This window comes from Uranotaenia lowii, chromosome 2 (genome assembly GCF_029784155.1).
Source record: "Uranotaenia lowii strain MFRU-FL chromosome 2, ASM2978415v1, whole genome shotgun sequence".
Taxonomy (NCBI): Eukaryota; Metazoa; Arthropoda; class Insecta; order Diptera; family Culicidae; genus Uranotaenia; species Uranotaenia lowii.
The window spans coordinates 3,308,983-3,336,890 of NC_073692.1; the positions used below are offsets into that span (position 1 = coordinate 3,308,983).

At 32.4% G+C, this 27,908-nt stretch overlaps 1 protein-coding gene across 3 annotated transcripts; it reads right to left on the bottom strand.

The window, feature by feature from the left end:
* Positions 1–123: 123 nt before the first annotated feature.
* Positions 124–27,908, bottom strand: LOC129748783 (dynein axonemal heavy chain 2-like). Of its 3 annotated transcripts, XM_055743525.1 has the most exons (22): positions 27,760–27,908; positions 27,475–27,697; positions 27,292–27,415; positions 26,540–26,691; positions 26,253–26,420; positions 25,095–26,196; positions 24,020–24,958; positions 13,332–13,478; positions 12,322–13,262; positions 11,321–12,265; positions 10,433–11,158; positions 8,818–8,974; positions 7,497–7,666; positions 6,773–7,432; positions 5,038–5,930; positions 4,335–4,791; positions 3,075–3,918; positions 2,820–3,014; positions 2,597–2,759; positions 2,180–2,517; positions 1,697–2,116; positions 124–678 (listed from the first exon to the last, which is right to left on the bottom strand). In XM_055743525.1, exons 1-22 carry the CDS (start codon positions 27,800–27,802, stop codon positions 292–294), a joined length of 10,194 nt encoding a protein of 3,397 aa, XP_055599500.1. In that variant the 5' UTR covers positions 27,803–27,908; the 3' UTR covers positions 124–291. The 3 variants fall into 3 exon arrangements, with proteins under 3 accessions (XP_055599500.1, XP_055599502.1, XP_055599501.1); XM_055743526.1 differs by lacking the exon at positions 124–678 and having other exon boundaries at positions 1,944–2,116; positions 2,185–2,517; XM_055743527.1 differs by lacking the exons at positions 24,020–24,958; positions 25,095–26,196; positions 26,253–26,420; positions 26,540–26,691.

Genomic DNA, 27,908 nt, shown 5'->3' on the forward strand with positions numbered 1-27,908 from the left:
GAGCAAGCAGTTTGGCATGGCTTGACATCACCTAATGAATCTTAGTATCCTGACCGACATCGACTATTACAATAAGTTGACACTCGTGACGGCGAGGTTTGTTTCAAATAATTGTTAAGACAATTTCATCTGTTTACAATAGTAAATATATTTGGTATACAAAAAACATGGAAAAATCATTATCTGATGTTAAGTACTGAAAACTCAATTATTAATACCCAAAACATGATAACTTATTCGAAATGTACTCATGATAATGATTATTCTAAGTGCTACACTCTTAAATGAGGTTTAATTGGTAAGAGTCAATGCGGTATTATACTTAATCCACGTTTCGTTCTGTACTTGTCCATTCTTGAGGCATATTTTGAAGATTATTGAATTCGTCGAACGTTCCGAGGAAATAAAACATGGACAGTAGTAAGTATCTTCGGTTTGATGATTATAGTCACGTTCAGATGGTTTAAAAATAATTGGTGGCATTAGACAGTTCATTTCTAGTATCCGAGGTAGTTGTAGGCATTGTTTCTCTATATTCCATGATCCGTTTTGAAGAAGTAGACCTCTTATAAGAAATCCTTCATCTTGAGATAACGTTAGTAAAGGGTTCATTGTAAGAGAAACTGACGTGGACCATCCAAGGTCACTTAATGGCTTTTTTTTAACTGCAGAATAAAACTGTAAATATTCAAAATAAAACGTTAGTTGAAAAGAATTTTTTAATATGTTTTTTAGTAAACTTTGAGAACTTTTAACACATAACATTCTGTAATGTTTATTAAATCATTTTCTATTATTAATTTATTTTTGTTTCACCATTTTTTAAACTACATACATACATATGTGGAATATAAATATGAGCGGTCAATTGTTCACTCTTAGTATTAAAAGTGCAAATAAAAAAAATGAAGTGTGAAAGAAATTAATCAATTTCGTTATTTTGCTGTTCAAATCAATTCAAATCCGCCCTGGGTGAAAATTCATCTGTGGTAAAAGTTTTAAATATTTGTGAGATATTGTCATCTCATTCAGCTATAGCTTGAATATCAAAATTTTCGTTATTGTCGTTTCTAAAAAAATATATACCTATATATGTGTTTCTCATTTGATACAAACATTAATTTTTTCCTGACTCAATTTGCTGCTTCGAAAGCTTTTTATGGAATTCCGAAGCTCACATTCCAATGCAAACCATTCATCTGACAAGTGAGTAGGTTCAAAAGGTTTTTTCGCCCAGCTGATAAAGCGATTTTTTTACATTTGGGGCATACGCCCTTTTGAAAACTCGATACCGAGTTTCCTTTCAAAATTAGAAATAGTTTTTCCTGACTCGCTTGTTTAATTTCTATACAATTATTGTTGAAATCAAAAATAGGTCATCAGCGCAAAGATTTCAATTAAAGTGAAATCGTATTGATTGTTTTTGTTACTACAAAATGGTCAGTTCAACAAGTTGTTCGCGCGATTGGAATGACTTTGACAGCAGATTCAAAATTCTAATAGGATCACGGCGCTTTTCTAATTATAGTACGCACATAGATTTAATAGATTTTCGCGCCGTTTTTAGCAATCACCACTACTGTGTTCTAATCGATCTAATCCTTACAACCAAGGACCTTCGTTGACCACTGTTGTACCTATAGACGAAGTGTCGGTAGGTTTAGTGTTCAATATTCATAGCAAAAATATGACTCACCTTCAACATATTTCCCATGAAAATTTTAGGTTTTGTAAACATTTGCAACATCAGGTCATTTGCAAAATGACCGGTTTCAGACCATTTCCTAAAATAATCACATCTTTGTTTCAGTTCAACTATCCAGTCTGAAAGATGTTTGTTGCAGGGATAATGAATCCATTTTCTGGGTAGACTATTGAATTGTATACACTGTATTAAGCCTAAAGACTCTGTATACAGCGGAAACTCTCCAGACAGTACTTTAATGATATGCTCGAGATTTTTTCTAGCAACATCAAGAATTTTGTTGTATGCCTTGATTTCATTCAAAAGGCTTTCTGAGATTGGCGTTCTGTTTGTTCTCACAATCCTAACAGCATTGTCGTAGTCTAAACTAACAGGAAGTGCCAACAACAGCTCGGCAGCTGTTTTCTGTACCTAAAAAATGAATTCAGTTATGAGTTTTGTTTCTTATCTTACATCGGACATTTGAAAACGCACCTTACTGTATTCGATATCATATTCACTGGAGTCTCTTGACACATCTATCTTGGTTTCCAGATGTACACCTTGCAGCTTTTCGAGCATGTAATTAGATTGTGATTCTAAATATTTGATATTTGCATTTTCATTCTGTCCGAATACGCTTGCTGCATCACTGTGTGGCAGTTGATTCATAATAAAATTGACATACGATTTGTAGTTTCCATCACGCGGCATAGGATGAACATCTTTCGATAAAACAACGGTATTTTGCACTTGGATAATAGATTCTGGTTTGAATAATTCTCTAAAATGGGTGTTCAAAATTCTTTCATCCCATTGATTATTGATTGAACCTTTAAAAAAAGATATTCGTTCCCAATGTTTAGTACAGTTCATTGAAATAATTTTATACGTTATATAGGTTATACTAACCCCCATAACCAACAGATGAGACAATATTTTGCATAAATTTCCATAGTTTTATAGCGAAACTAGTTTCTGAAGATTGATCTACCGCACCACGAAGCTTGCTTTTCAAACCTTGATTTGGTAAAATAAGCTCATCAATAATATATGGAATATTTTTTTCTATAAGCTGAAACAAATGTTTACATTGAGTTAGATGATTATGTTATTTTTGACAGAACTTTACTACCTGGAAATCAAGAAAACTAAAATGTTGCTGTTCCAACCATCCCCATTGTTGAAATTTATTTCTTTCTAGCAAGATCGCTTGTAAATATGACAAGTTAAAAAACAATTTTCTGTAAATCATCTGATGTTTTGTTATCTTTTGAAACTGCTTCTCCCCGAATTGTTCATAGATGCCATTCATGTGATATTTAACACCCTTGAAATATTTGGTGGATCATGAAACTATTATTTACAAGCAAAATCGTGATATTCTTACCGTTGGTTCAGTATACATAAATTTCGAACAATATTTTAGAATTTTGGAAGGGATACACGCTTTGTCGATAGTCTTCAACATCAAACGGAATGACGATTTAGAATTCAATGATTCCATGTACTGAAAAGCTTGATTTAATTGTAATAGAAACTCATGCGATTTATGGATATCGTCAATGTAGAGCCATTTCTCTTCTTGCACACAGTGTTTAATATGTTGACCGATACTTTCAAGGGATGTTCCACTGATATTATAATATTCCACTGTTGGTACCGTGTTCTCGGAATAAGCTTTTGCAGCTCGCTTTATTTCCAGGAGAGGGTTCCACTGTTGAGGTGATATGAACAGAATTGGAATGTTTGCTATAGATATGTTCAAAACATCCAGAACCGAGGGCCAGCAAAACTCCGCATATCTTTTCCCAAGATTCGATTCTATGAGATTCTTCAAACAGGGCTGGAATCTGTCTAACCGTAAACATCGGACAACCATACATTTTTGAAAAGGTGTTAAATTTCGCTCCCAATTAACTGGAAGCTTTTCTAGTTCTGGTGTTGTAGATATGTACCATTCATTCCACTCCATATTATCTTCTACAAAAGAGAGAGCAATTCCTCTAAACCCTGGTAATTTATCAAGCTCAGTAATGTTGTCCCAATGAACAGAAGTAATCCAAGTTGTATTTGGATTTTCAACTTGTTCCAATCTGTCAATTTTTCCTGCTCCGTTAATTAAAAACTTAAACTCTCTGATACTTATTTTGTCTTGTTCGTATAGTTGTTTTGTACATAAAATAAAGGCATAAATTTGAGCATCGGCTGGTTTCAGGGCCAATATAAGGTTTCTGAAAAAGTCAAAAAAATTTAATAGCAGTAAAATTAGTACAAACATAGTATAAGTTTCGTCTCAATGTTTTCTAAGTAAATTGATAAAAAAATTCAATAAATAATTATAAAACCTTAAAAAATTAGGATAATTTTATTTTATTTTAAACAATTATAACTATTGAAATATTTTTTTTTTTTGGCAAAATTTGCTTAGTAAGAGGTCAATAAAATTATTTCTGTTGACATTTTTTTTTTAACGGATCCATAGTTCATGCAGTAGAGGGTTAAAATAACCATTTAAAAGGTGTAAATAAACGAGGTGCAAATTAGAGCATACCATAATTTCTTCTAAATGTCGGTTTGCTCTTAAAATAAAAATTCTGATTTGACGCAAAACCAACTTACCATACTTTAATAAAAGTTTTCTACTTACTTGAAAATATTGTATGTATGAAAATCATTTATTTTATGCTGTCGTTCATGTATTATTTGTGATTTCATACTCTTGGTCAACGAATTATCGAAAACTCGCAAGTACCAATCCAATGAAAAGGAATATTGAGTATTGAATAATTTTAAACTATCAATGACAAAAAATATCAAACTTGCATTAGATGCCACCGATCGATACATTTCCCGCGATGTTTCAATGTCCGTTTTTGCCTCTTCTGCATTGGCAAGTCCAGTATTCATCAATTCTTCGGTTTGTTTAGAGTATTGAAGTACATTATAAAGCTCATCATTCTCTATAAGAGGTACTTTACTTTCGTTCAGTATTTCAAGAATGTTTTTTTCAAGTTCTGCCAGTGTTTTTCTGTTCTCAATAATTGTTTGAACTATCAGTCTGCGGCGTTCTTCTAATGAAGGATTTTCGTTTTCCACGACAACACCTAGAAAAATATTTATTTTGAATTAATACAATTTTTATTATAACAACGTCATAGCCAATTTAGGCTCTAGAGACTGATCAACGTGGGAAAATTAAGATTAGCATCTTACACCCAGTACCGAAATGGGAATCGATTCCATGCCTTCAGTGGACCAACGATTACCATCTTACCACGCTCAGGCCACAGAAACGTAAAAATATTGTGCACTTCATATATTGAAATGATGAAAAATGTTGTGTTACGTACCTAATAATTTATCTTCTAGTTCATCCTTCCCAAATACGAAATTGATTATTTTGAAGGATTTCTTCATCCAATTTTTATAAACGATGCTTTCATTGCTCAAGAGAAAAAAGTTTATATTCGATTTTTTTGAGATCTTTGTAGCTACCTTGAAATATAGTTTTTCTATCGCAAAAAGGTTGTGTACATTTTGAGCTTGAATTTCATTAATTAGAGTGGCTTTGTTAGCTTCGAGGGCCGTTACTATGTATTTTTCTGGAATAGTGTCGTTAAAATCAAAAATTTTTATCTTCGAAGAATCATGCATCTGGCATAGCCATTGCTGTATTTCTCCTTGAAGGTCTATAATGATTGGTAGACGAATTTTGTTATTGAGTAAAATTGCAGCGTTTTCTAATGTAAGATTGTCTAACGGTATTCCAAAATTATTCCAATGTTGTACGTCTTCCGTTGTGTGAAAGAAGTTTATCAACTTAAAAGTTTCGGAGAACGGAATTTCATGAGCTTCTAAATCCAATTTCCATGATGATATTAGTTCTTCTCTCTGATGCAATGATAACGATCCCAGGTAAACTGAGCAGGCACCTGCTAAAAGCGAATCTCCTATAACAAACGAATATTCTTTTGAAAGACTGTCCGCGGTATTAGTCCATCTACTTCTTTCACTGCTCAATCCTTCTACAAGTTGTTGCGCTCGTTCAAGTTTTATTTCCATCAGACGAACTTTTTCTTCCAGCTCTTTTTTACATTGAATTTTGGCAGCGTATTCGCTTCGAAGAAGAGCCAAACGTTGTGCTAAATCAGCCAATTCCTTCTCTGCAGCTCTTAGTATGGCTTGTTTTTCAAGCAGTGAAGCTTGAGCGTCCTCCATTTTTTTAATTTTTGGTCCAACAAACCTTCAAATATAAATAAAACTATTAGTCCCTTAAAACTAGAGATGTACCGAATATTTGGTCGGCCGAATAATCGTTGCCAAACACCGCCAAAAACCGTTAAGCCGAATATTCGGCTTACCGAATAGTTGAGCTCATTATTCGGCCGAATAGGCCGAATATATGTTTTATAATTCATACAATAACAGTTTTTTCAAAATTGTTGGTCAAATGATTTTAGATAATTTACATAGTATGCTAAAGTTGTATTGAAAAAGATACACAATCATCAGAAACTTATGGTTTCAGTAATAAATATTAGTTTAATCCGAGTATCTATCACTGTAGAGCGTACAGGAGAAATATCGCTTCATACTTTGATTATCGTTTATTCCAGATTTTTTTTAATATATCCAAACTTGCCCATAAATCAAATAAAGAATTTGTTTTAAATGTGATATTGCTTGAAGCTTCTAGGATTTTACCCGGGTTTATTTAGATTATTTAAAAAGAAAAAAAACATTCATATTATTTGCAAAATCAAATAAAAAACTCTTATATGTGTTGGAAGCCTACTTGGTTGAATAATTTTGAAGAATCAAAGCAATCGAAAGATTCTATTTAATTCAACCACGGTATAAGAAAACTTCAAATACCGGTATGAAAAAATGTTGTTAAAAATACTTATTCTAATATGTCATTCGTTTGATTTAATATGAACTTCTTAATTTAAGCAATTAAAACTATTGAAAAAAAAAAAATAATGGCATCAATATACCTAGTTATTTTCATGATAAATTTTTTTTTTCGCCGAATTCATATTTCATGCAGAGAGTTATCTACTATCTCTAAGTTAAATTGTTTACCTGTAAACTTTCCCATAATTCTCAATCGCTCTCACCCAAAGTATGAGAGATTTTGCTGCTTTGGAAACAATTCCAACTTTGTTAGGTTCGAGATCAGGATTACGGACGTATCCACCAATTATTTTAAGTACTTTATCAGTTATATTGTTTTTGTCAAAGTTACGAAGAGTATCTAAAAATTTTTGCTCTCCCAACTGTCGCTTTGCTTCAGCCCAAGTAGGTTCCTTTCCAAGTAATATCATTATTGCATTTAGAACCAGTTCAACTTTGACTGGTGGTCGAGCATAGGACTTGATTTCATTCATATCCTTTTTATTGAGGGAGTCAAGCGCAGCGATAGCCGCATTCAAAGCTGGCATTGCTTTTGATAGATCAGCTTCTGCTATTGCTGCCAGTTGTTTACACACAATTTCTTCTTCGCCTATTTTTTCCCGTTTTATTGCAACTTCCTTGCTCTTTTCGTCAGCTTGTTCGGTTTGGATTTCAATGTCCATGATGAAAGCTTGAATTTCATTTTGAAATTCTATTATTTGTTCTTTTTGAGCTGACAAATCCTCCTGAAGCGTAATAACGTTTTGCGCAGCTTCAATGATTTTTTGAATTCCTGTGTAATATTTCCGATACATTGTGATCAATATAGAGCGACGAGTTTCTAAAGACCTAAAAAAGCATGTTCTATTAAAAATAAAAATTCGACATGTTTTTTAACTGTATACAAACATACGTTTTGAACACTTGAAGTAATTCAAAATACCAGCAATCCAGTACTGCGTTATTGGGATAAGAATTTTCTATTTCACTTACTCCAGTGGAGTGCATCCTTGAAATGGCTTCTGAAGTAGACTGATTCAATCGGTCTTCGGTGCTCTGTACTAAGCTTTCACGTTTTCTTTTCTGTTATTGTAGTAAATAAAGAGAATATGTAATCATTATCGTATTTTTGCATAAATAAACGCATATCAAACCCTCATGTGATTAAGCGTGATCAAAATAAGTTAAATGGTTCAAAAAGACCACTTCTTAGTGTTAAAATTGTGTATATATAGGCATATCCAAAATTACCATGCGCTTATTTACAACTATGAAACCGAGACTTCTGGATGCTTTGTCAATCACGTAGTTGGTGTGTGCCTTAAATTCCAGACGCTAATATAATTTAGAGAATTTGCTAAAGACTTCCAGGATACAATAATCATTAAAAAATCTATTAGGTACAACTGAGTTCGATACTAATTCTTGGGCTCGCAACGCAACCACAATGTTTGCAATTGATTGTTTTTTCGGGAAATGGCAAACATTTCAAATAAAGGCTTCCAGTGGCATATTTTCGTCAAATAGATATTGCGAGTTTATCGTTACTTAACCCTTATAATTCTATTCCCAAATGCAGTCGTCAAATAAAATGTTTGTTAGAATTCAAACGTTAGGAAAAACTATACTCCGTGATTGAATAAAAATATAATATATTTTCTTTTCAGAATAACCCGTGATTAAATCGACCTGAAATTGAACATGGGGTCTTCTGATGGGGCTTCAATCGCATAAAATTTATCAAGTTTTTATTTTCCCTTTTTCGAGCCCTATAGAGTACGGACATTAGTTCAAACGACACCATTGCAAACTGTTAAGCATATGGACATTAAGCGGTAGGTTAGCGTTATTGATATTTAAAGATTGCAACTTTTTGACACAGTAAAACAGGAATATCTTCTAAGCAACTAGGTAGTTATAGCTACAAACTGTCCTCCGCAAATTGTATATCATAACATAGAATTGAAAAAAAAAATTGCAATTAATTTACTATTTTAAACGGCCTATACCTCAGAGATTTGTTGTATATCGAAATTATCGATCAGACAGTGGTAGATCGATAGATCGAAGCACGTGTTTTCCAGATCAACAAAATGCCATAATAACGATAAGGCCTTCATTAAACAATTTAGTCTTTAAAGTCCAAAGACAATAATTCATTTTGAAAAACACAGCAATCACACACGGCCGGGTGAATTAAACACGATTACACACATATGTCACAGTTTTGTTACCTTTGAGGGATCCTTTTCACTTAGTATAGGAATATCGAAAACAATGTGTTGTGTCATGAACGTTTTTGATATTTCGAATAGGCTCTCTTCATTCAACGAATGTATACAGTTGACTGTTGCAAATCCTACCAATGCTGGATAATTATTCGCAAATAACCTTAAATAAAAAAAATCAAAATTAATAAATTTTAACGACATTCGAAATATGCAATGTTGAAAATAAAAAAGACGAATTGAACATATACATTGAAAGAGAAATAATTATGATTTATATGTGAGTGGTTTTTTTTGTAGCGATGGGTTTGAATGCACAGTTAGAGCAAGTTCACTGGTGTTGAGAAAAAGTGGTAGAAATTTCGACACTTACGGCACATTTGAAAATTTTGCCATGCAAAAACATTTTCAAGATCTATGGCCTTCTAGTTTTTCTACAACACGTGTTGTATTTTCGCATGCTGTGGTGCAAAAATAGCAATATTTCTATCACAGTCGGCTGAAATGGAAACAGTGTTGTAAAAAAATACAACACCCCAAGATCTTGAAAACATTTTTGCATGGTAAAATTTTCAAAATGTCAAAATTTCTACCACTTTTTCCCAACACCAGTGAACTTGCTCTTATATCTCAGACAAAGTTATATGCTTTGTAATTCATGGAATTACATCCTTTTTTTCTCTCTCATTCCATTATACTACCCTCATGTAATAAATATAAAATACGATTAAATATGAATATTAAATGAAATTTGCAGCAATATTGAAATATTAAAATACATGTTTTTCTGAACATGTGACAAAGCTTTTTTGTTTTAAGGGGAATTCAATGTGTTTTCGAAATTTATTCAAAAATTTTCAATAACTTCAAAATCCATCATAATAATTTGAAATTTCAGTACACAAATCACTAGTTTACAGGCAAATGAGAAAAAAAAACTGTCATAATGAACTCGTTTTGACAAAACTTTAGTATGTATCGGATCGGATCGTATGAGAGCTTTTACAAAATTTTGAAGGGTCTTTCAAACAAATTTACCATTTTATTATCAAAACTTGATTATGTTTATTCAGCAAGGGTTCAAAACGAATACCTGATGAAATATTTGAACTATTATGTTTGTATGGGAAAATTGAATATTTTGTACTGAAAAAGCAATATCATTTTTGTTTTTTCTACAGGATCGAGCCTGCAAATGGTTTTCGTGCCAACTTGTAGATATAACTCAAACAACACCTTTTTCATAACATTATAAAATGGGTGATTTCGGTTTCAAGATGATGTGTTTTTTGATAGCTTCAAAAACTATTAGTGGAACTTCTAAAAAACTAATCATAAAACAGTGTGGAATTGAACAGTGCAAAAAGCACATACAATTGAAAACATGCAAAATAATTTTTCAATAAGGTTTCAACGGAAATCTTTTTAGAAATTTAAGCGATTGCCAACGAAAACGATAAACTTTGTGAATAATCCCAATCGAAACTTTAAAAAACAAAACATAACTTCGCGTAATTATAATGATATATACAAAACAACCGAAATTTCGAAAAGTCAAACGATTATTTTGATTTATATTTTATGTGATTCCGAGCAAGGCCGGATTAAATCTGCTAGTTACCTATATAAGTCGTTTTGCTTCGGGGCGCAACAAATGAACTGTAGATTATTTCTTATTAGAAACCACTCGTTTTTGCTGATCGAAGGCGTGGAAGTGTTAAAATCATAAAGCCCTAGGAACGTGTCTTTAACAATGATGTGGTCCATGAGCTCCATTGCATTCCTGTTCATTTTTTCACTCACATCCATATAAATGAAACATACTGTATAGCCTATTAAGCATTGACTAAAGAGTTCTTTAAATTTAGCATTTAAGACTTCTATCGTATCTTCAGAACAAATATCGAGATGAAACAAAAAGTATCTTCTACAATTTTCGATTATTATGTTGGAAGCTTTTGTTTCGATTAATTGATTTTCGGAGCCATTCTGAGATCGATTTTCACTTAGAGCGGACTGAGTTTTTCCTTCGGATAATTTACTTTCGGTGTTATTTTCATCAGACGATTTTTCTTTCGTGGTAATCATTTCAGATGTTTTCTGTTCGGAAATTTTAGAGATATTGTCGGAATGACTTGTTATTAGAGCCAGCTTGTCTTGACTGTGGTTGAGCATCATTATTGCCAAATCGCAAATTGATTTGCGTCCGCTACCTATTTCTCCAACCATAATCATAGGACGTTTTCCAATTCTTATCATTCGCATAATTTTTGTGGCCTGCTCAAGAGAAGATGCATGTGGCATTAGATTTGAGTTATATTTTTCTAGTGCTGCACATGCATGAGCGCTGTGAAAGAAGGTTAAAAAAAATAAATATTAAACATACATTTAGAAAAAATTATTTACTAAAATAAATGGGCTCATTAACTAAAATAAATCAGCTGAATATTGAAATTAAAGAATATTGGAAAAATGAAAAACTACATAATATATTTATCACAAATCTTACCGTAACAGATTAACATCTTTCACATCTTCATTCAGCGATTTTTCACTCAACACGTTGGTAAATATTGGACTTTTATTACCAGGACAAACACCATGAAGAGTAGCTTCATAGTTTGTGGAAACAACGTTGTTGAAAATTTCATAAAATTTCTTGTAATCATTTCTTTCCAGAAGATCGTACGTTTCACGATAACATTCGTATATCCAGAGTCTCAGCAATGAACTCTTATCAGATATATTTGTTTTGGCGCTAGATAATAGAAAACCATGCAAGATTCTAGCAACTGTTTTAATGGAAAACTGATATCGCGGTTTGTTTGGAGAAGAAGGGAATTGCACTGAAAGTCCAAGTATTAAGTCCACAGTAGAAGGCGCCAATATCCTCAGGAGATTATTTTGTTGAGCATTTATTATTACGCTAAAAATTGATGCCATAGTTTCTTGATCGTATGGGATCAGGTTGATTGCGGTGAATTTGTTCAAAAGCCTTGAGGAGTTTAATTTGTTATTGTTCAGTGAATGTAGATTTTTCATTGTCGTCGACACGTTGGTTTTCTTCAAGTTGTAAAGCATATCATGCTCGTACCAAAATTTGTGCTCAGTGAAATGCCTTAAAAACTCCACGGTATCTGTTTGTTGGTCAAGGGTGTTGTGAAGATCTTCTATTAACCATGTCATTGATTTGCGATTTTTAGGATATAATATTTCTTTTGCAATGTTATAAGATGATGCCTTGAGAATATTTTGTAAATCTTGGGACTGTGTGTTCCTGCTAATAATTGTACTGCAAATTGTATGCTCATCACCATTTCTTTCTAATATATGTTTTAGCATTGCTGATTTTACGTTAGATTTATCACTTGTTAGTAATATAGGGAGATTCAGATCTACGAAATGCTTAACAAAATAGTAACATGGAATGTTTTCCAAATGGAAGACGAATTCGCTGGAGAAATTCAAAATCTTCAATTAAAAGCTTAAAAAAAAATCAAAATAACTTACCAGGAATCATCCAATTTTTTATCAATGTGATACGATTTCCAAATTACCCAATCCGACGATATTCCATTGGATTCAATGTAATATTGGAAGATTGTTCCTTTGAGAGGAAAACAAGAATCTGAATCAGCCAATTGTTCACGTACGTAAATATCAAATCTTTCACGCTCTTTTTCGTTCATCAGTGCTCCTATAGACCATATTCCAGCAAATACGAACATCTTTCTTATGACAGGTATTGGAACATTTTCACTATACTGGCGATTTTCTTCTTGATACTCTATACATAGTTTTTCAAACAGTATGATAAATGTTCGAATGATATTGATATCTGTGTTGATTAACATGTTATCAGAGTTTTGTGTTCTAAACCTTACAAATTGCTCGAGATATTGATCACAAAATTCAACAAATTGATTTTTAATATTCTCATGTAATGTGCTTGCAGACAACCATGATGAAACTACTTGTTTCCACTCGACGCAACCTTCGTCAACATATACAATTTTGGTTTTATTTAATGAAGCCGGATCACATTCGCTTAAATCACATATTTCGAAAACGATATTCAATGATACAGAATCGTATGAAATCTTTGAAAGATCGCTACTTATATATTCATTATCAGTGGTAAAATGCTCCAGTAGCGTATTTGGCAAAGTGCCATCAAAAATAAGGCATTTTCTTATATGTTTTTTCGATTTCAATAAACGCGTTATCATATTATCCACTCGATCCTTATTTAGTGGTAGATGTTTTGAAGATTGTTCGAAATATAAAAAGTATGGCCGAATCGAACGATCGCCACCGTTTGATAAAACATCAAGAGCTATTTTCAATAGATTTGATTTACCGCTGCCGACACCTCCTATGAGAACTAAAGGTAAATGCATCGACAAGATGGACATTATTTGTTGCACTTTGCTAACGAAGGTTTCTGTTATCTTCAGATGGAAAAATCGGGGTGAAATAAAGGTTACATGAATAGAATCCTAATCCTTCATATTTCTTACCGTTAAATTAAGGAGGTTCATGCTTTCATTTATACGAGGATCTATTCCCACGCATTCAATCGTATCTCCCTCAATAGAGAAATAAGTCGAAACGGTGTCAGTGAATATATCAATTGTATGTTTAGGTAAGCTTGGCGTGAATTCATTCTGAAATGATAAAGCAAACAGTTTTTTTTAAAGGATCATAAATCAACTGAATTATTTTTTCATCTTTATACCACGTATAATTTTGCTTTGACAAACTTGTTTCAATCGATCATTTTTCATGATTTAACCTACTTTTTAGCCATGATAATTAAGGTGTCTGGGGGAATAGGGTGACCAGATAGACCCCAACGCAGTAAAATAGTTTTTTTGTTCGTTAAGTTAGTTCCGTACCCTTGTAGCTCTAAAATCGACCAGAAATTGTCAAAGGGTTCAGGACGAAGCTTTTGGATGTTTTACTGTTGGTTTGAATCGTGCCAATCGAATAATACTGATTTTTTCTTAATTTTAAACTTTGGGTCGATTTTTTGATAATGGGTTTTGTTGCCTTCCAAACGCATTGATTCTTTCAATTTTTGGCACATAATGTTGATATTACCATCAGTATTTGCAATACCTCTACGATTGAATTGGATTAAAATTTCTGAACCCGCTCCAAATTCTTCCCCCTCACTACTTAAGAACTATAGAGCTCTATAATAGAGCTTCATTCACAGAAGATGATACCTCTGTTGAAGGTCTGGAGGCGCCCTTCCACCACATTAAAAGTCACTTTCTCTTGTTAAACAGATCAAATAGAAGCATGGAAGGAGGATCGTAGTAGAAAGAATGGGAAGAATCAATGCTAAAATGGGTACTGGAGGGCGACGAAACTTCATCGGGCTTCATCTAAATATTAACCCAAAGCATAAAACTAAAAAAAATCGTATCTATTATTCGATTGGTACGGTCCGAATCACTGGTAAGACTATCCCAATTTCTCGTGTTTAATCCTTTTGACAATAAGTGGTCGATTTTGGACATCAAGGTGCACAAGACTGACCTGGTCACTCTATTCCCTAAAAATCTGCGGAATCACATTAATAGTATGCAAAGGTATGCTAGTCGAGCCTAGTTAGTTATGATGGCCAACCATGAAAAATGAACAGAAGTTTGTCAAGCAAAATTATAAGTGGTCTTATATTTTTTCGCGCAGTTTTCAATTTGGAAGGAGCTCATGCAATTTAAGGACTTCCTAAACACCTTCAAAGTGTATGATTTTATGTAACGTTAATCACTACGCATTAAATAATATTTATCAGTGATTTTTTACTCTAAACATATAGTTTTGGAGCTTTATCTTATTTGATTGGTTGATGGTATTTAAGTTTTGTCCGGGATTGTTACTTGATTATATTATATTATATTATATCATATTATATTATATTATATTATATTATATTATATTATATTATATTATATTATATTATATTATATTATATTATATTATATTATATTATATTATATTATATTATATTATATTATATTATATTATATTATATTATATTATATTATATTATATTATATTATATTATATTATATTATATTATATTATATTATATTATATTATATTATATTATATTATATTATATTATATTATATTATATTATATTACATTATATTATATTATACTAGCTGACCCGGTGTGCTTTGCTACACCTTTCAAAATCAAATGATATTTTTAGGAATTATTTAAATTTTTATTGTTTTGTTGGGATTATTTTATCTAAATCAAATTGTAACGTAATTCATAAGCAACCGTTATAAAATGAGAGCTGCAGCTGGAGTTTCGATTTGCAACACAAAGATAACTTAAACTTATATTCTGAATCTTGATCTATAAATTTGTGTTAAAGATCTGATAATTTTTATTTGTTTTCTTAAGCTTCGCCTTAAAAAAGCAGGGTCCCAAATTAATCGTTCGCAAACAATCCAATTCATAAAATATGCTTGTTTTTGCTTGATATGTTCTGGATTTATGCTAAAAAACTGATAAGAGAGCCCCCCTTGTCCTTTCCTTCACCCCTCACTGAATGGAGTTCGTGATCTTTAATAATCATACCCATTTTTTCGTTCCCAAAAATCCTCTTATATCAGATATAGTCCCATTGGTTGATAAGTTTTTAATCTTTACAAAAACAATTATATGGGCCCCTTCCTTTCTTCCCCTCTCTACACTGTAAAACGTAAGGGTCTATAGCGTAGAAACATATCTCGTAACCAAGTACCTTTCCATGCCATATTTGTTTCCATTTGTTGGCTTCGATAGCATAAATTGAGAACTTATGCTAACAAAATTGTATTGGCCTTACCCCCTTCTCCCATGTACCTACTCACTGAAAGGAGAATGGTGCGTCAAATAATCATAGAATCATACCCAATTGATTTTCCATGTTAAGTTTTGTCCATTTCTAGAATTTCGTAAAAAAAAGTTAAATATAAGCTTTTCTCTTCCCTTCCCATTTTTCCAATTCTATTATCCTACTGCAAGAAAAGAATTGTTTCACATAGAAAAATTTCTCGTGTTGAAATACCATCTCATGCCGAATCTGGTTTTATTTGCGTAGTAAATTCCCGAGTTGTGCATAAACTTGAAAGGGAGTACCATCCCTCCTTCTGTTCTCCCCATTGAACGGAGGGTGAGAACTTAATATTCATAAAAGTATTTTTCGTACTCAAACACATTTTGATGCCAAATTTGATTTCATTTGCTCGATTAATTCTTGAGTTATGCAAAAAAAAAATTGTATGGAAGCCCCCGTTTCCCCCTTTATATCTTTCCGCTGAAAAGGTGGGGCTTCAATTTATAATAGAAACATTTCTTGTATCCAAATACCCTCACATGCCAAATATGGTTCTGTTGAAAACGCAGGTTTCAGTGGTGGAATTGAGTTCTGTGAGGTCAGTAGAATACAACTATATTAATTAGCGATAGCTAACTGTCACTTTCCACTTCTTATATTCCCTAACCGGGAAAGTACTCATTTCTCAATGAGTACTTTGATATTCTTACCCAGAATATCTGGCAACACTGTTTTGTTACCACGAACACAATTTGAGTTGTTTGGCTTCACAGTGTGATGATGTAAACATTTGTACCGTGTTTATCATCATCAGCTGTCATCGTCAATCATCACCGCTATTGTTTCAATTGCGAATTGACTCAAAGCATGCGGAACCAAAACAAACTGTTTTGGTTTCGCCGACGGAGCGGCACCGAAAACCGTAAGTATCAACAGGTTCAATTTCGATCAGCTCTCCAGTTATACTAAAAATTGTAAGGGAGACCTCTCCTCCTTCTTTTCATCCTCCTCTTTGAAGAAGAGAGGGATACCAAATATTCATAGAAGCATTTCTCGTACCCAAATATTGTTCCGTGAAAAATTTGGTTCCATTTGCTGTTGTAGTTCTTGAGTTATACAGTAAAAATTGTATGAAACTTCCTCTCTCTATCCTTTCTCCTAGAAGCTAGAAGTAGAAAGGGGTCTAAAACAATCATTAGTACATGACACGTTCCCAAACACCCGCCCATGCCAAGTTTGGTTTCATTTGCTTAATTTGTTTTTGAGTTATGTAAAAAAAGAGGTCCCCTCCCCCATTTATACCTCCCTACTGGAAAGAGGGAAGGTCTCAAATGATCATAGAAATATTTTCCGTATCCAAATACCCTCCTATGCTAAATTTGGTTCCATTTGCTTTATTAGTCTTTGAATTATGAAAAAAAAATATAAAAAAGCCCCCCCCCTTTCTACTGAAAAGTGGGAGGGGTCTCAAATAAACATTGAAATATTTTTCGTATCCAAATACCTTCCCATGCCAAATTTGGATCCAATATCTTGATTAGTTCTCGAGTTATATGAAAAATTGTAAGGTAGCCCCCCTCCCCCCTTCCTATCACACCACTGAGAGGAGGGAGGGGTATCTAATATTCATACAAATATTCTTCGTTCCCAAATACTATCCCATGCCAAATATAATACCATTTGCTTGATTGGTTCTCGAGTTATGCAAAAAATTGTCTTTTGTTTGGGATGCCCCTCCCCCCCTTTATGAGAGAGGGAGGGGTCTCAAACCACAATAGGAACCTTCCCCTGCCTCCAATACCCCCACATGCCAAGTTTCACGGAAATCGGTTCAGTAGTTTCCGAGTCTATAGGGAACAGACAGACAGACAGACAGACAGACAGACAGACAGACAGACAGAAATCCATTTTTATATATATAGACTAGCTGACCCGGTGTGCGTTGCTACACCTTTCAAAATCGAATGATATTTTCAGACTTTATTCAAATTTTTATTGTTTTGTTGGTATTATTTTAAATCAAAGTATAACATAATTCATAAGCAACCGCTATATCTTCATTTGTGTTAAAGATCTGATAATTTAAATCTGTTTCTTTAAGCTCCGCCCTAAAAAAGGAGGGTTTCAAATACATCGTTGACAAACAATCCAACTGATAAAATCTGGTTGGTTTTGCTTAATATGTTCTGGATTTATGCTAAAAAACTGATAAGAGAGACCACACCCCCCGCCCTCCTGCCCTTCCCTTCCCCCAGCTGAATGGAGATCGTGATTTTTAATAAGCATACCCTTTCGACATAAAAAAATTTCTCGTATTGAAAGACCATCCCATGCCCAATTTGGTTTTATTTGCGATGTAAATTCTCGAGTTATGCATAAACTTGAAAGGAGGTACCAACCCCCTTCCATTCGCCTTATTGAATGGAGAGGTGAGAACTTAATATTCATAAAAGTATTTTTTGTACTCAACAAATTTTTGATACCAAATTTCATTTCATTTGCTCTATTAATTCTCAAGTGATGCAAAAAAAAATGTTTGGCCCCCCTTTCCCCTTTATATCTTTTCGCTAAAAAAAGGGTGGGGCTTCAATTTATAATAGAAACATTTCTCGTATCCAAATACCCTCATATGCCAAATATGGTTCGAATTTGCTCGATCAGATCTCCAGTTAAACTGAAAATTGTAAGGGAAATCTCTTCACCTCCTTTTCATCCACCTTTTTGAAAGATTGAGGAATACCAAATATTCAAAGAAGCATTTCTCGCACCCAAATATAGTTCCATGCCAAATTTGGTTCCATTTGCTGTTGTAGTTCTTGTGTTATGCCATAAAAATTGCATGTAACTTACCTCCCTCCCTCCCTCATTTCACCCCGCTGGAAGAAGGAAAGAGTCTCAAATAACCATTAGAACATATCACGTTCCCAAATATCCGCCCATGAAAAATTTGGTTCCATTTGCTTGATTAGTATTTGAGTTATGTAAAAATTAAAATGAAGGCCCCTCCCCCCTTTATATCTCCCTACTATAAAGAGGGAGGGGTCTCAAATAATCATAGAAATATTTTTCGTATCCAAATACTTTTCCATGCCAAATTTGGTTCCATTTGTTTCATAAGTTTTTAAGTTATTTAAAAAAAATATGAAAGAGGCCCCTCCCCCTTTCAACTGCATAAAGGGAGGGGTCTCAAATAATTATTGAAATATTTTTCGTATCAAAATACCTTCCCATGCCAAATTTGGTTCCAATATCTTGCATAGTTTTTGAGTTATATGAAAAATTGTAAGGTAGCCCCCCTCCCCCCCTTCCTATCACGCCACTGAAAGGAGGAAGGGGTGTCAAATATTCATAGAAATATTCCTTGTTCCCAAATACCACCCCATGCCAAATATGATACCATTTGCTTGATGGGTTCTCGAGTTATGCAAAAAATTGTCTTTTGTTTGGGAGGCCCCTCCCCCCCTTCATGAGAGAGGGAGGGGTCTCAAACCACAATAGGAACCTTCCTCTGCCTCCAATACCCCCACCTGTCAAGTTTCACGCAAATCGGTTCAGTAGATTCCGAGTCTATAGGGAACAGACAGACAGACAGACAGACAGACAGACAGACAGACAGACAGACAGACAGACAGAAATTCATTTTTATATATATAGATTATATTATATTATATTATATTATATTATATTATATTATATTATATTATATTATATTATATTATATTATATTATATCAGGGCCGTAGGAAGAACCGACTCATGGGGGGGGTTTTGGTGACTTATTTTTACCTATGATTTTTTGCCCAACAACACACGCATAAAAAAAATAAAACAAATTATGTTTGTAACTAGATGATTATTCATGTTTAAGTATTCATTAATAGTTTTTGTATGAAATCGTAACTTTAGAGAGGACACGAATGCCACAAGGATGATAAAGTGTCATTTAAAAAAAACCTTAAAAAAGTAACTTTAAAACAGTGGTCCTTAGCCTAAAGGGTGAGCTAAATTTTTATAATGAAGCCAAAATATGAAATTTGCTTTCATCGATGGTTAAAATTTTTGAATTTGTTTAAAAGTCTGGTAGATCAAAGTTATTTGATTTGAGCATAAAATAAGTTCTTTTTAGGGTAGCCTTCAATTTCTTTTAAAAAAAACTTATTCTATACTCAAATCAAACAAGCCCAATCTTCTAAGCTCTTTTGCAAATTCTAAGATTCTAACCTTTGATGAAAATAAATAAAATTTTACAAAATAAAAAACAGTAAGAGATATTTTTATCGGATATATATCGGATATTATCGGATCAAATATGTTTGATGCAAACTTGAACCAAATTTATTATTTTAGTTTGAAATTAGGCTTTAAAAACTGCAATATTAATAATGTTTAACAATACACTGAAAAAATAAAGTATTTTATGCAGATTTTTTAAGTGAAGATCAGGTACATGTTTCTTTAACTGGAAATATTTTTCATGAAGAATCAATTCCATTATTAAAAATTTTGTGGATGATTTTTTTAATATAATTTGGGATATTTTGCAGGAGTCATAACTTTAAAAATTTACTCAAATTCTACTTTAGATTTCTGATTTTCAGTTGAATTGTATGTACAAACTAATTCTGATTAAAAATATGATATTTGGAAATTGAATTAACAAGCAAATTTTTAAGTTCATGTTCTCTTGAATTTCTCAACTATTTTATGTTGATTGAAAAACTCATTCAATTGAACTTTGAATCTGTTTCCAAATTGCTATACGATTTTTGAAATGTACGAAAAACATGATTTAGGAATCTTACTTCTAGATTAGAACTTTATTATCCAAGCCTTTGAGCCCTCATTCATGAATCTATTATTTTAATTCTGTAGAGCTGGTTTAATCTTCATTCATCATTTCAATGACTGACAAGGCCGGATTAAAGGGGGGGCAAAAGGGGCAATTGCCCCGGCCCCCCCGGCTCAGGGGGGCCCCCCGAGGGAAAAAAACTTTTAACATTACATTAAACATACTACTACAAATCCATGAAAAGAAATCAAAACTAGAAAACCGGAATGAAAACATGAAATATAAAAACTAAAGGGGCGCCCCTGTTGAATATTATCTATCGAGAATAGTTTTTGTCTTAAAAAAGTTAAGGTGGCCCCCTAGAGTAAACAGTTAAGGAGCAGTTTTGCGAGCTGAGAATATCACAATCTTCCTATTGAATTTCAAAATTTTCAACCCAAAATCTGGACAAAACTGAATATGAAAAAAAATTAAGAAGAATATGAGGCACAACACTTCAAATTTTCATTTTTTTATGGAAACATATCAGTAACGATATTCTATGCAGAACAGGTAAAATAAAGGAAAAACATCTCCTCATCTTCATTACATACAATCGTCTTGCACAAAAATAATGTTTGTTATTAATTTAACTTTCTGAGTTATGGTTAATGCACTAAAATAGCAGCTAATTTCGACAAAATTGACTTACAGTGCTAAGAGAGAACAGAGAAGCTTTTTGACAAACATTTCAGAATTTAACCCGGGCAGTATTCGGATTTTAGTACCGCGTATTAAAATAACTTTTCACTTTTCAATCATTATTATTGAAATTTCATTGGTTTATCAATTCTAAACCCTTTTCTCTCCCTATTTTTAAAAGTTAAATCTTTGAAAAATCCTGTAGTTGCTTAAATTGAACCAATCGACAGTACTGATTGTCTTCATTGAATTTTCATCCCAAATTATGCCTTAGACTTGAAATTCGTATTGAAACATTTTCTACTGATTTCACTAAAATGTTATCATCTACTGAAAAAAATATCCTGAATTCAGCATATCATTTTCCAGATGATCGTTCTCATATTATCATTAAAACGATCTGATAGTTGATTTGCTAGTAGCATAGAGTGAATTTCTTAATGTGAATGTTTCTGTGTTCTTAATTTTATCTTTTTCCAGATTTAATTACCTAATTGAGATTTACAAGTCTTGTGTTGTTTCTTCAGTTACTGAAGTTCAGTTTAATAATTTTTCTGAATTTCGCAAATTCAGGATCTTTGTTTATGGTACTAAACTAATTTGGATTTCTTATCTGATTTTTTTCAATGATAACTGATTCTGTGTTTTAAACATTTAATCTCGATTCTGATTTTTTTAACAGATCATTTTTGCACTTATACACCTTTGGCTTTGAGAGCATCGAATGAAACTTTTGTCACTTTTAGAATAACAATTTGATAACATTTAAAAGGTTTATTTTTGTGTTTCAAAGACATAGAATTGAAATTCACATTTGGTGTAATTTCTGCTTTTGCTCTGATTGTAACTTTGAATCTCCTTTTTTATTTTAATTCATATTTTGTTTTCCAAAGCTTGATTTGGAATAATGATTTAGATTTGAGACACTTAATTTTGGTTCTGAATATAAAGGGGTTTAAAGTGAATTCTTAAACTCTTATGCCTGTATCGCTATGGAATGTAAATTAAATGATTTTGTTTATTTTATTTTTTTTTTTTATGTTTCAAATCTTCATTGCCACTAGGTAAATATTCCTCGAAAAAGCACAAACCAAACGATCAATGATGAAATGAAAATCATTTAAAATATCTATCTGGTGATTTTTTATATTAGAAAATTTAAGTTGGTGATAAGGGTATTTTAAAAAAAATGAGAATTAAATTTTGCATTTTTCAGCTCAAATCAGAGCTTTCATTTTTGAGAAATTTCTAGTTTTTATTTGAAGATATCAGAAGATATCTTCTACGCAGACAACATGGCTATTTGAAGAAAGTATACTGAACTCATCTCCAGTTCTTTTACACGTTTAAAAGATTTTTTATTCTCTGGAATAGCATTTGAATAAAAAAAAGTCGAATTATAGGGGCCCCCGATAAAAATTGCCCCGGGCCCCCCAATGGCTTAATCCGGCCCTGATGATTGATTTTTGATCTGTTTTGTGAATCTGGTTGAAACTGAATTTGAGTTTTCAATTTTGGATCGCCACCTAGAAGCTTTATATATTTAAATTTTGTACTAAAATAAAGTTTAAGAATTGCGAATATGAATATAAAACAAAATTCTTCTCACCGGGAGACAAGGCGAAATTTTTTTCGTATGTTTTTCAACATCGATTTTCTCTTATCTAGTCCCTGAAATTTCATCTAAGTTGGATTCATTTCTCTACACAAAAAAAAAAAAAAAGTTTCGCTGACTGAATGTTTGAGTCAAGACCCATCTTTGGGTCACAGTTAAAAAAAAAAAAAAAAAAAATCTTTTTTTTTATAATTTGAAATCTACTGAAAATGCATGTGATTTTCGAGAAACATTATTCAAATTTTATATGAAATGTAAAACCAAATTTGAGCCAGGATTTCAAAGCAGCTTTCCATTCTTAATTTCTTATGATAAATGGAACTGAATATCAAGAATCCTAAACTTGATACAGAATCAAAAATACAAAAATATGTCGAAATATAATTTTTGTTATGGGAATATGGAACCAGAACCTTCAAAATGGGTTTGATTTAAAATTTAATATTCAGAACTGAATTTCTATAATCAGATTGCCAGATTGCCTGGTTTTAACCGGATTGGCCCGGATATTTAATATAAAATTTGGCAAAAGTCCGGTCCGCCCCGTTTCCCGGATTTCATTGGAAAACCCCGGATTTTGCCCGGGTTTGTTTTCATTCTCATTCTTAAATCAAACTAAAAAAAACAAATTGTGTAGTAACTTTTTTAATTATGCGTCCAAAATTTTTGCAGCAAGTTTCTAAAAATAATCATGAAAGGTTTTTTGAAGTTTTTTTTATACATTTTTGATGAGTAATTTTTAGATTTTGACCAAAATTGCCCGGTATTGCCTGGATTTTGGTCGACAATTTTGAAATAAAATACCCGGCTTTTGCCAGGTTTTAATATAAAACAGCATGGATTTGTCCGGATACGTGTTGAAAAAAATCTGACAACCTTATTCTATGAAGCAGTGAGAAAATTTTGAAAACTGTAGCAGATTTTAAGCTTGGGATGGATTTTTGAGGATTTTGCATTAGTTTTTAGTCAAGATAGTTACTCTTGAATATCTCTGCTCTATTATCATAATTTGATTATGAATTTAAAATTTTTAGTCTAGAGTAGAATACCTCGCTTGCTTTTTTGGACTCTCATGGGGGGGGTTTAACCCCCAAAACCCCCCCCCCCCGTTCCTACGGCCATGTATTATATTATATTATATTATATTATATTATATTATATTATATTATATTATATTATATTTTATTACATAAGTTACTTGATTACTCAACTATCTTATCGTGTTTTTGGAATCTTTAAATGATTGAGTTGAATTGAAATGTTCATATTATACATACAACAATCAAGCTGCCAATGATCGCATATTCGGAAGACGTTTCTGGAATTGGTGAGTCACATAGACAAGTTGAAATTATTTTGCGAATATTCGAAATACTCCATTGATGTTTTTGATCCGGAAGTTGCAAAGAAATACGATTTATGAACTTGTGTATAACATGAGCCATTCGACGAAAATCCTGTATTCCTAGCGAAAATAAACAATTTTGCGTGGCAATCAGATGATCAGGCGAATCCAAGCCTATTGTACGCAGGATAGTTCGATCCAAATCTATGCTCTTTTTGTCAGAGGAAAGAACAAAAATTTGAAAACTAGTTTCTTCTTTTATATTTTTCAAATCAATTATCTTCAGTTTATCTCGTGCAGCAATCATATTTCGAACGCTAGCATTGATTTTTACTCGAATCTCGTCTGGAATCTTTTGGTATGCACTGAAACATACCCATGATTTCATTTTCGTTAGGCCAATCAAGAACTGTTGAATACTTGCGATTCTTAAATTTTGGTGGCCATTAATCACGAGCATGAAAACAGCTAGTTCATACGAAAGCTGCTGAATAATTCCAAGACATAAATCATGACTGTCATATAAACAGGGCACATACATATTTTTTATGGCACTTGTTAGTGTCAAAATCATTCTATTTGTGTGAGCAGCAAAAGTTACAGGTTCGCAATAATATTTACATTCAAAGCCGTAATGGAAGCTACTATTCAAATGTAAAATAGCACATGTTGATTTCTCCTCATTCCAAACTGCACGAAGTAATGATAACCATTCAAAATTTTTCAATCCTTTGACTTTCGTAGCAAGCAAATTTCCAATTACATCTCGTATATTGGTTTCAGTTAAGATGTAGTCGTATAATGTCTTTTTTTTCGACATGCTGGAAGATTCGGGCGCTGCTGTAAAATCTGTCACTAGTCCATCAAGGAGCTGGAATAAAAAAAAAGAACTTTGCTAGCTACAAACGAAGAAATGCCGAGCAATTTATAAAAGTTTAATGTAGGACCTACTATTTAGCTACTCAAAATGAAGTGAAGTAAAAACTGTTTGTTAAATGTTTACTTACCTTTTTGTGCATTATTTTCAACATTTTTAAAGGTTTGCTTTTTTCCAGAAGTTCTGTTTGCAACAATGCATTCCGTATGAGAAGTGTATTTTCAATATGTGAACATTTAAAGCATACTTGACGAGGAAAATTGTACAGCCATCCACTACTAATGCGGTTGAAATAGTTTAGCTTCAACTTGTGCAAGCAAATTTTCACATTTTTTATTAGTGCTAATCTTAGATAACTTTCCAGTTGATTCACAGTTTGACCAGCAGTATATGCATAATCTATTGTTATCGGATCGATGAACATTATATTTTCGTCATCATAGGTTAGGATACCTGATAATTCCCAACGATCGACCTTTTGTGGCATTGCCACCCGTTTAGTTATTACATTTCCAATGTTTTCGAAGCAGTATGTTAAAGCTTTTTTAAGTTGCTTGAGATCTGTAGGATGCGCCAAAAGATCAATCATTTCGATATCTGGAACCAAATAAAATCTGAAACAATTGTTTCTTTCTTTTTCAAGCATCACTCTCAATGCATCGAGAATTCTTTCGAAATTATCGCACAAATCTTCGACTTCGAGTAACAGCTGCAATCCTTTCGTACAGATATCCAATCTTAAGTTTGAATATCTGATAAAATTCATAAGATGGGTCCATCGTTTGTAAGAATATCTATATGTGGTCAGGATATCTTGAAGGTCAATCGATTTGTCTGCAGGTTTCAAAAGATCATGAAGAACATTGCATTTTTGCTCTGTTTTTATAACAGAATCAAGAAGATCTTTCTCATAGTTAAGTATTTCCTCCCAATAGTTTATTAATTTCTGAAAAGGATTTCGATATTTCGACAAATTTAGTTGGTCAACTTTCATAATATAGTGTTGCAACAATTTGTAGCTTTCCGTAGTATTCGCTATAGTGAATACTCCATTAGTTTCCTTTACATTTATTTTGATTTTATTAGCTCCGTTTGCAATCAAATCGATTTCAGTTTCAATTTCGTATTCCTTTCTTGCTACATGACATATATGTTGAAAGTAATCTTCATATTGGTCAAATTTATTATCAACCATATCAATCAGCGTCAACACATCTTCATGCAGAGATGAGCTGTAGAATGAATTGCTTAAAATAATTCAGAATCAAAAACCCATTCACTTACGTACATTTTCAAAAACACTGAAATTGATGTCCAATGACGTTCTCTCATTTGAGATGATTTTAACTGAACGATTATTTTCACAATTGTGTCAAAATTCGTTACTTCCATTTCCGTTGATATATAAATTGGATATTCAGTTTTATTAATACTCGATTTCAAATCATTGAAAGATCTGCAAATCAAATTAAAAGCATATTATGCACAAAAGATATTATAACAGAATGATGTTTTCATTCACTGTATATTTAAGATTATTGAACTAAACGGAGTTTAATTTTCTGTAAAACTTACTTCATAAGAATCATCATGTTTTCTGACAGGTAGTCTAAATCTATTGCTGTATATTGTTGATCCAAAAATTTCACCTTAAAAGCCGTCCATCCTTCAGAAAAAATCCAAATCGCCTTTATATCTTCCAGCTTTTTTCTTATTTCTTGAATTTCCTGTGAAATCGTTAAAATTGGTAAAGCTTGTATAACAAACCATTTTAGGCGTTCTATCTGTAGTTTTTGTAATGAAATTTTTTATGGATTGTCAAATTAGTCTGGCACTACTTTGACTAAAGATTTTTTATTGTGTTTATCTTACAACAAACAGTTGTTGCTTGTTGATTTCGGATAAGCATTCGATCAAGAAAACTGCTCTTAGACGAAGAGAATTCCCAGAGAAACTAGTCCATCTTATTCAAGCACAGTACGTAGATCATACTTCGAGAATGGAACAACTATAAAAATTTTACATGACTTACAAGTTTACCAACATATGTATATAAAGGCTGCCCGTTATGTCCCAAGGGTGTTTTAGTTTTGATACACAAATGTGAATGATAGGTTTCAATATTATTATCAAATTTTCAACTACATATGTGGCCAATTAGGAAATAGACTTCTTCAGGGTTGAAAAACGTTTCATTAATAGAACTAACATATGTAAGTTTTATTGTATTGTATAACACATCTTCATTGAATAGAAATTTTTAATCGCATGTGAGTGAATTTTATAGTGTGGTTTTCTATGGATCTTTTCAAATTCAACAAACTTACATTCATCATTTTATATTCGACGCCCAGCAATCGCATTTTTTCAGCTATTTTATTTTCCTCGGATTCAAGTTCTTCAAGTTTGGTCATCAAATTTTCAATAATGTTAAATGCTTGCTCGGATTCCCTTAAAAATAATAATATTGAATTTATTTTTTATCACTAATCGACTAACGGAATATTCACATTTCGTCATCGATAGGCATCGTATATTCAAGCATTTTCAACATTTCTAATGCATTTACTTTAAGTTTTTCAACCTCCATATTCATAGATAGCTTGAATTGATTTTGATACACTTCAATTTGTTCTTTTATATAATTTATGTAAGCCAAGTATGATTTCCAAATTTCATCTATGTTCTTGTATAGTTCAAATGCTTCTGGCAGAAGGTCTGACACATATTTTTCTGGAAAAAATTCATATGGTTTATGTTTAATAATGTAATATGGTTCATTTAATGTTAATTACCTAGTACATTAAAATACAGAACGATTTTATCTATTTCATTCATTAACACAGGAATTTCATCATTGCACTTACTGAAGGTTTCCTCAAGCTCTTTCAGCTCTTCCACACTGTGCGGCTGAATGCTTAATATCTGAATATTTTCGTTAAGT

What these genes read in the sequence shown, in the direction of transcription:
- LOC129748783 (XM_055743525.1), bottom strand. Translation starts at nt 27,802, where the DNA reads ATGAATGAAATAGATAAAATCGTTCTGTATTTTAATGTACTAG. An exon ending in TTAGTTTTCTTGATTTCCAG is followed by an intron (nt 2,760 to 2,819) that starts GTAGTAAAGTTC and finishes CATTTGTTTCAG; the next exon opens with CTTATAGAAAAAAATATTCC. An exon ending in ATGATATCGAATACAGTAAG is followed by an intron (nt 2,117 to 2,179) that starts GTGCGTTTTCAA and finishes TTCATTTTTTAG; the next exon opens with GTACAGAAAACAGCTGCCGA.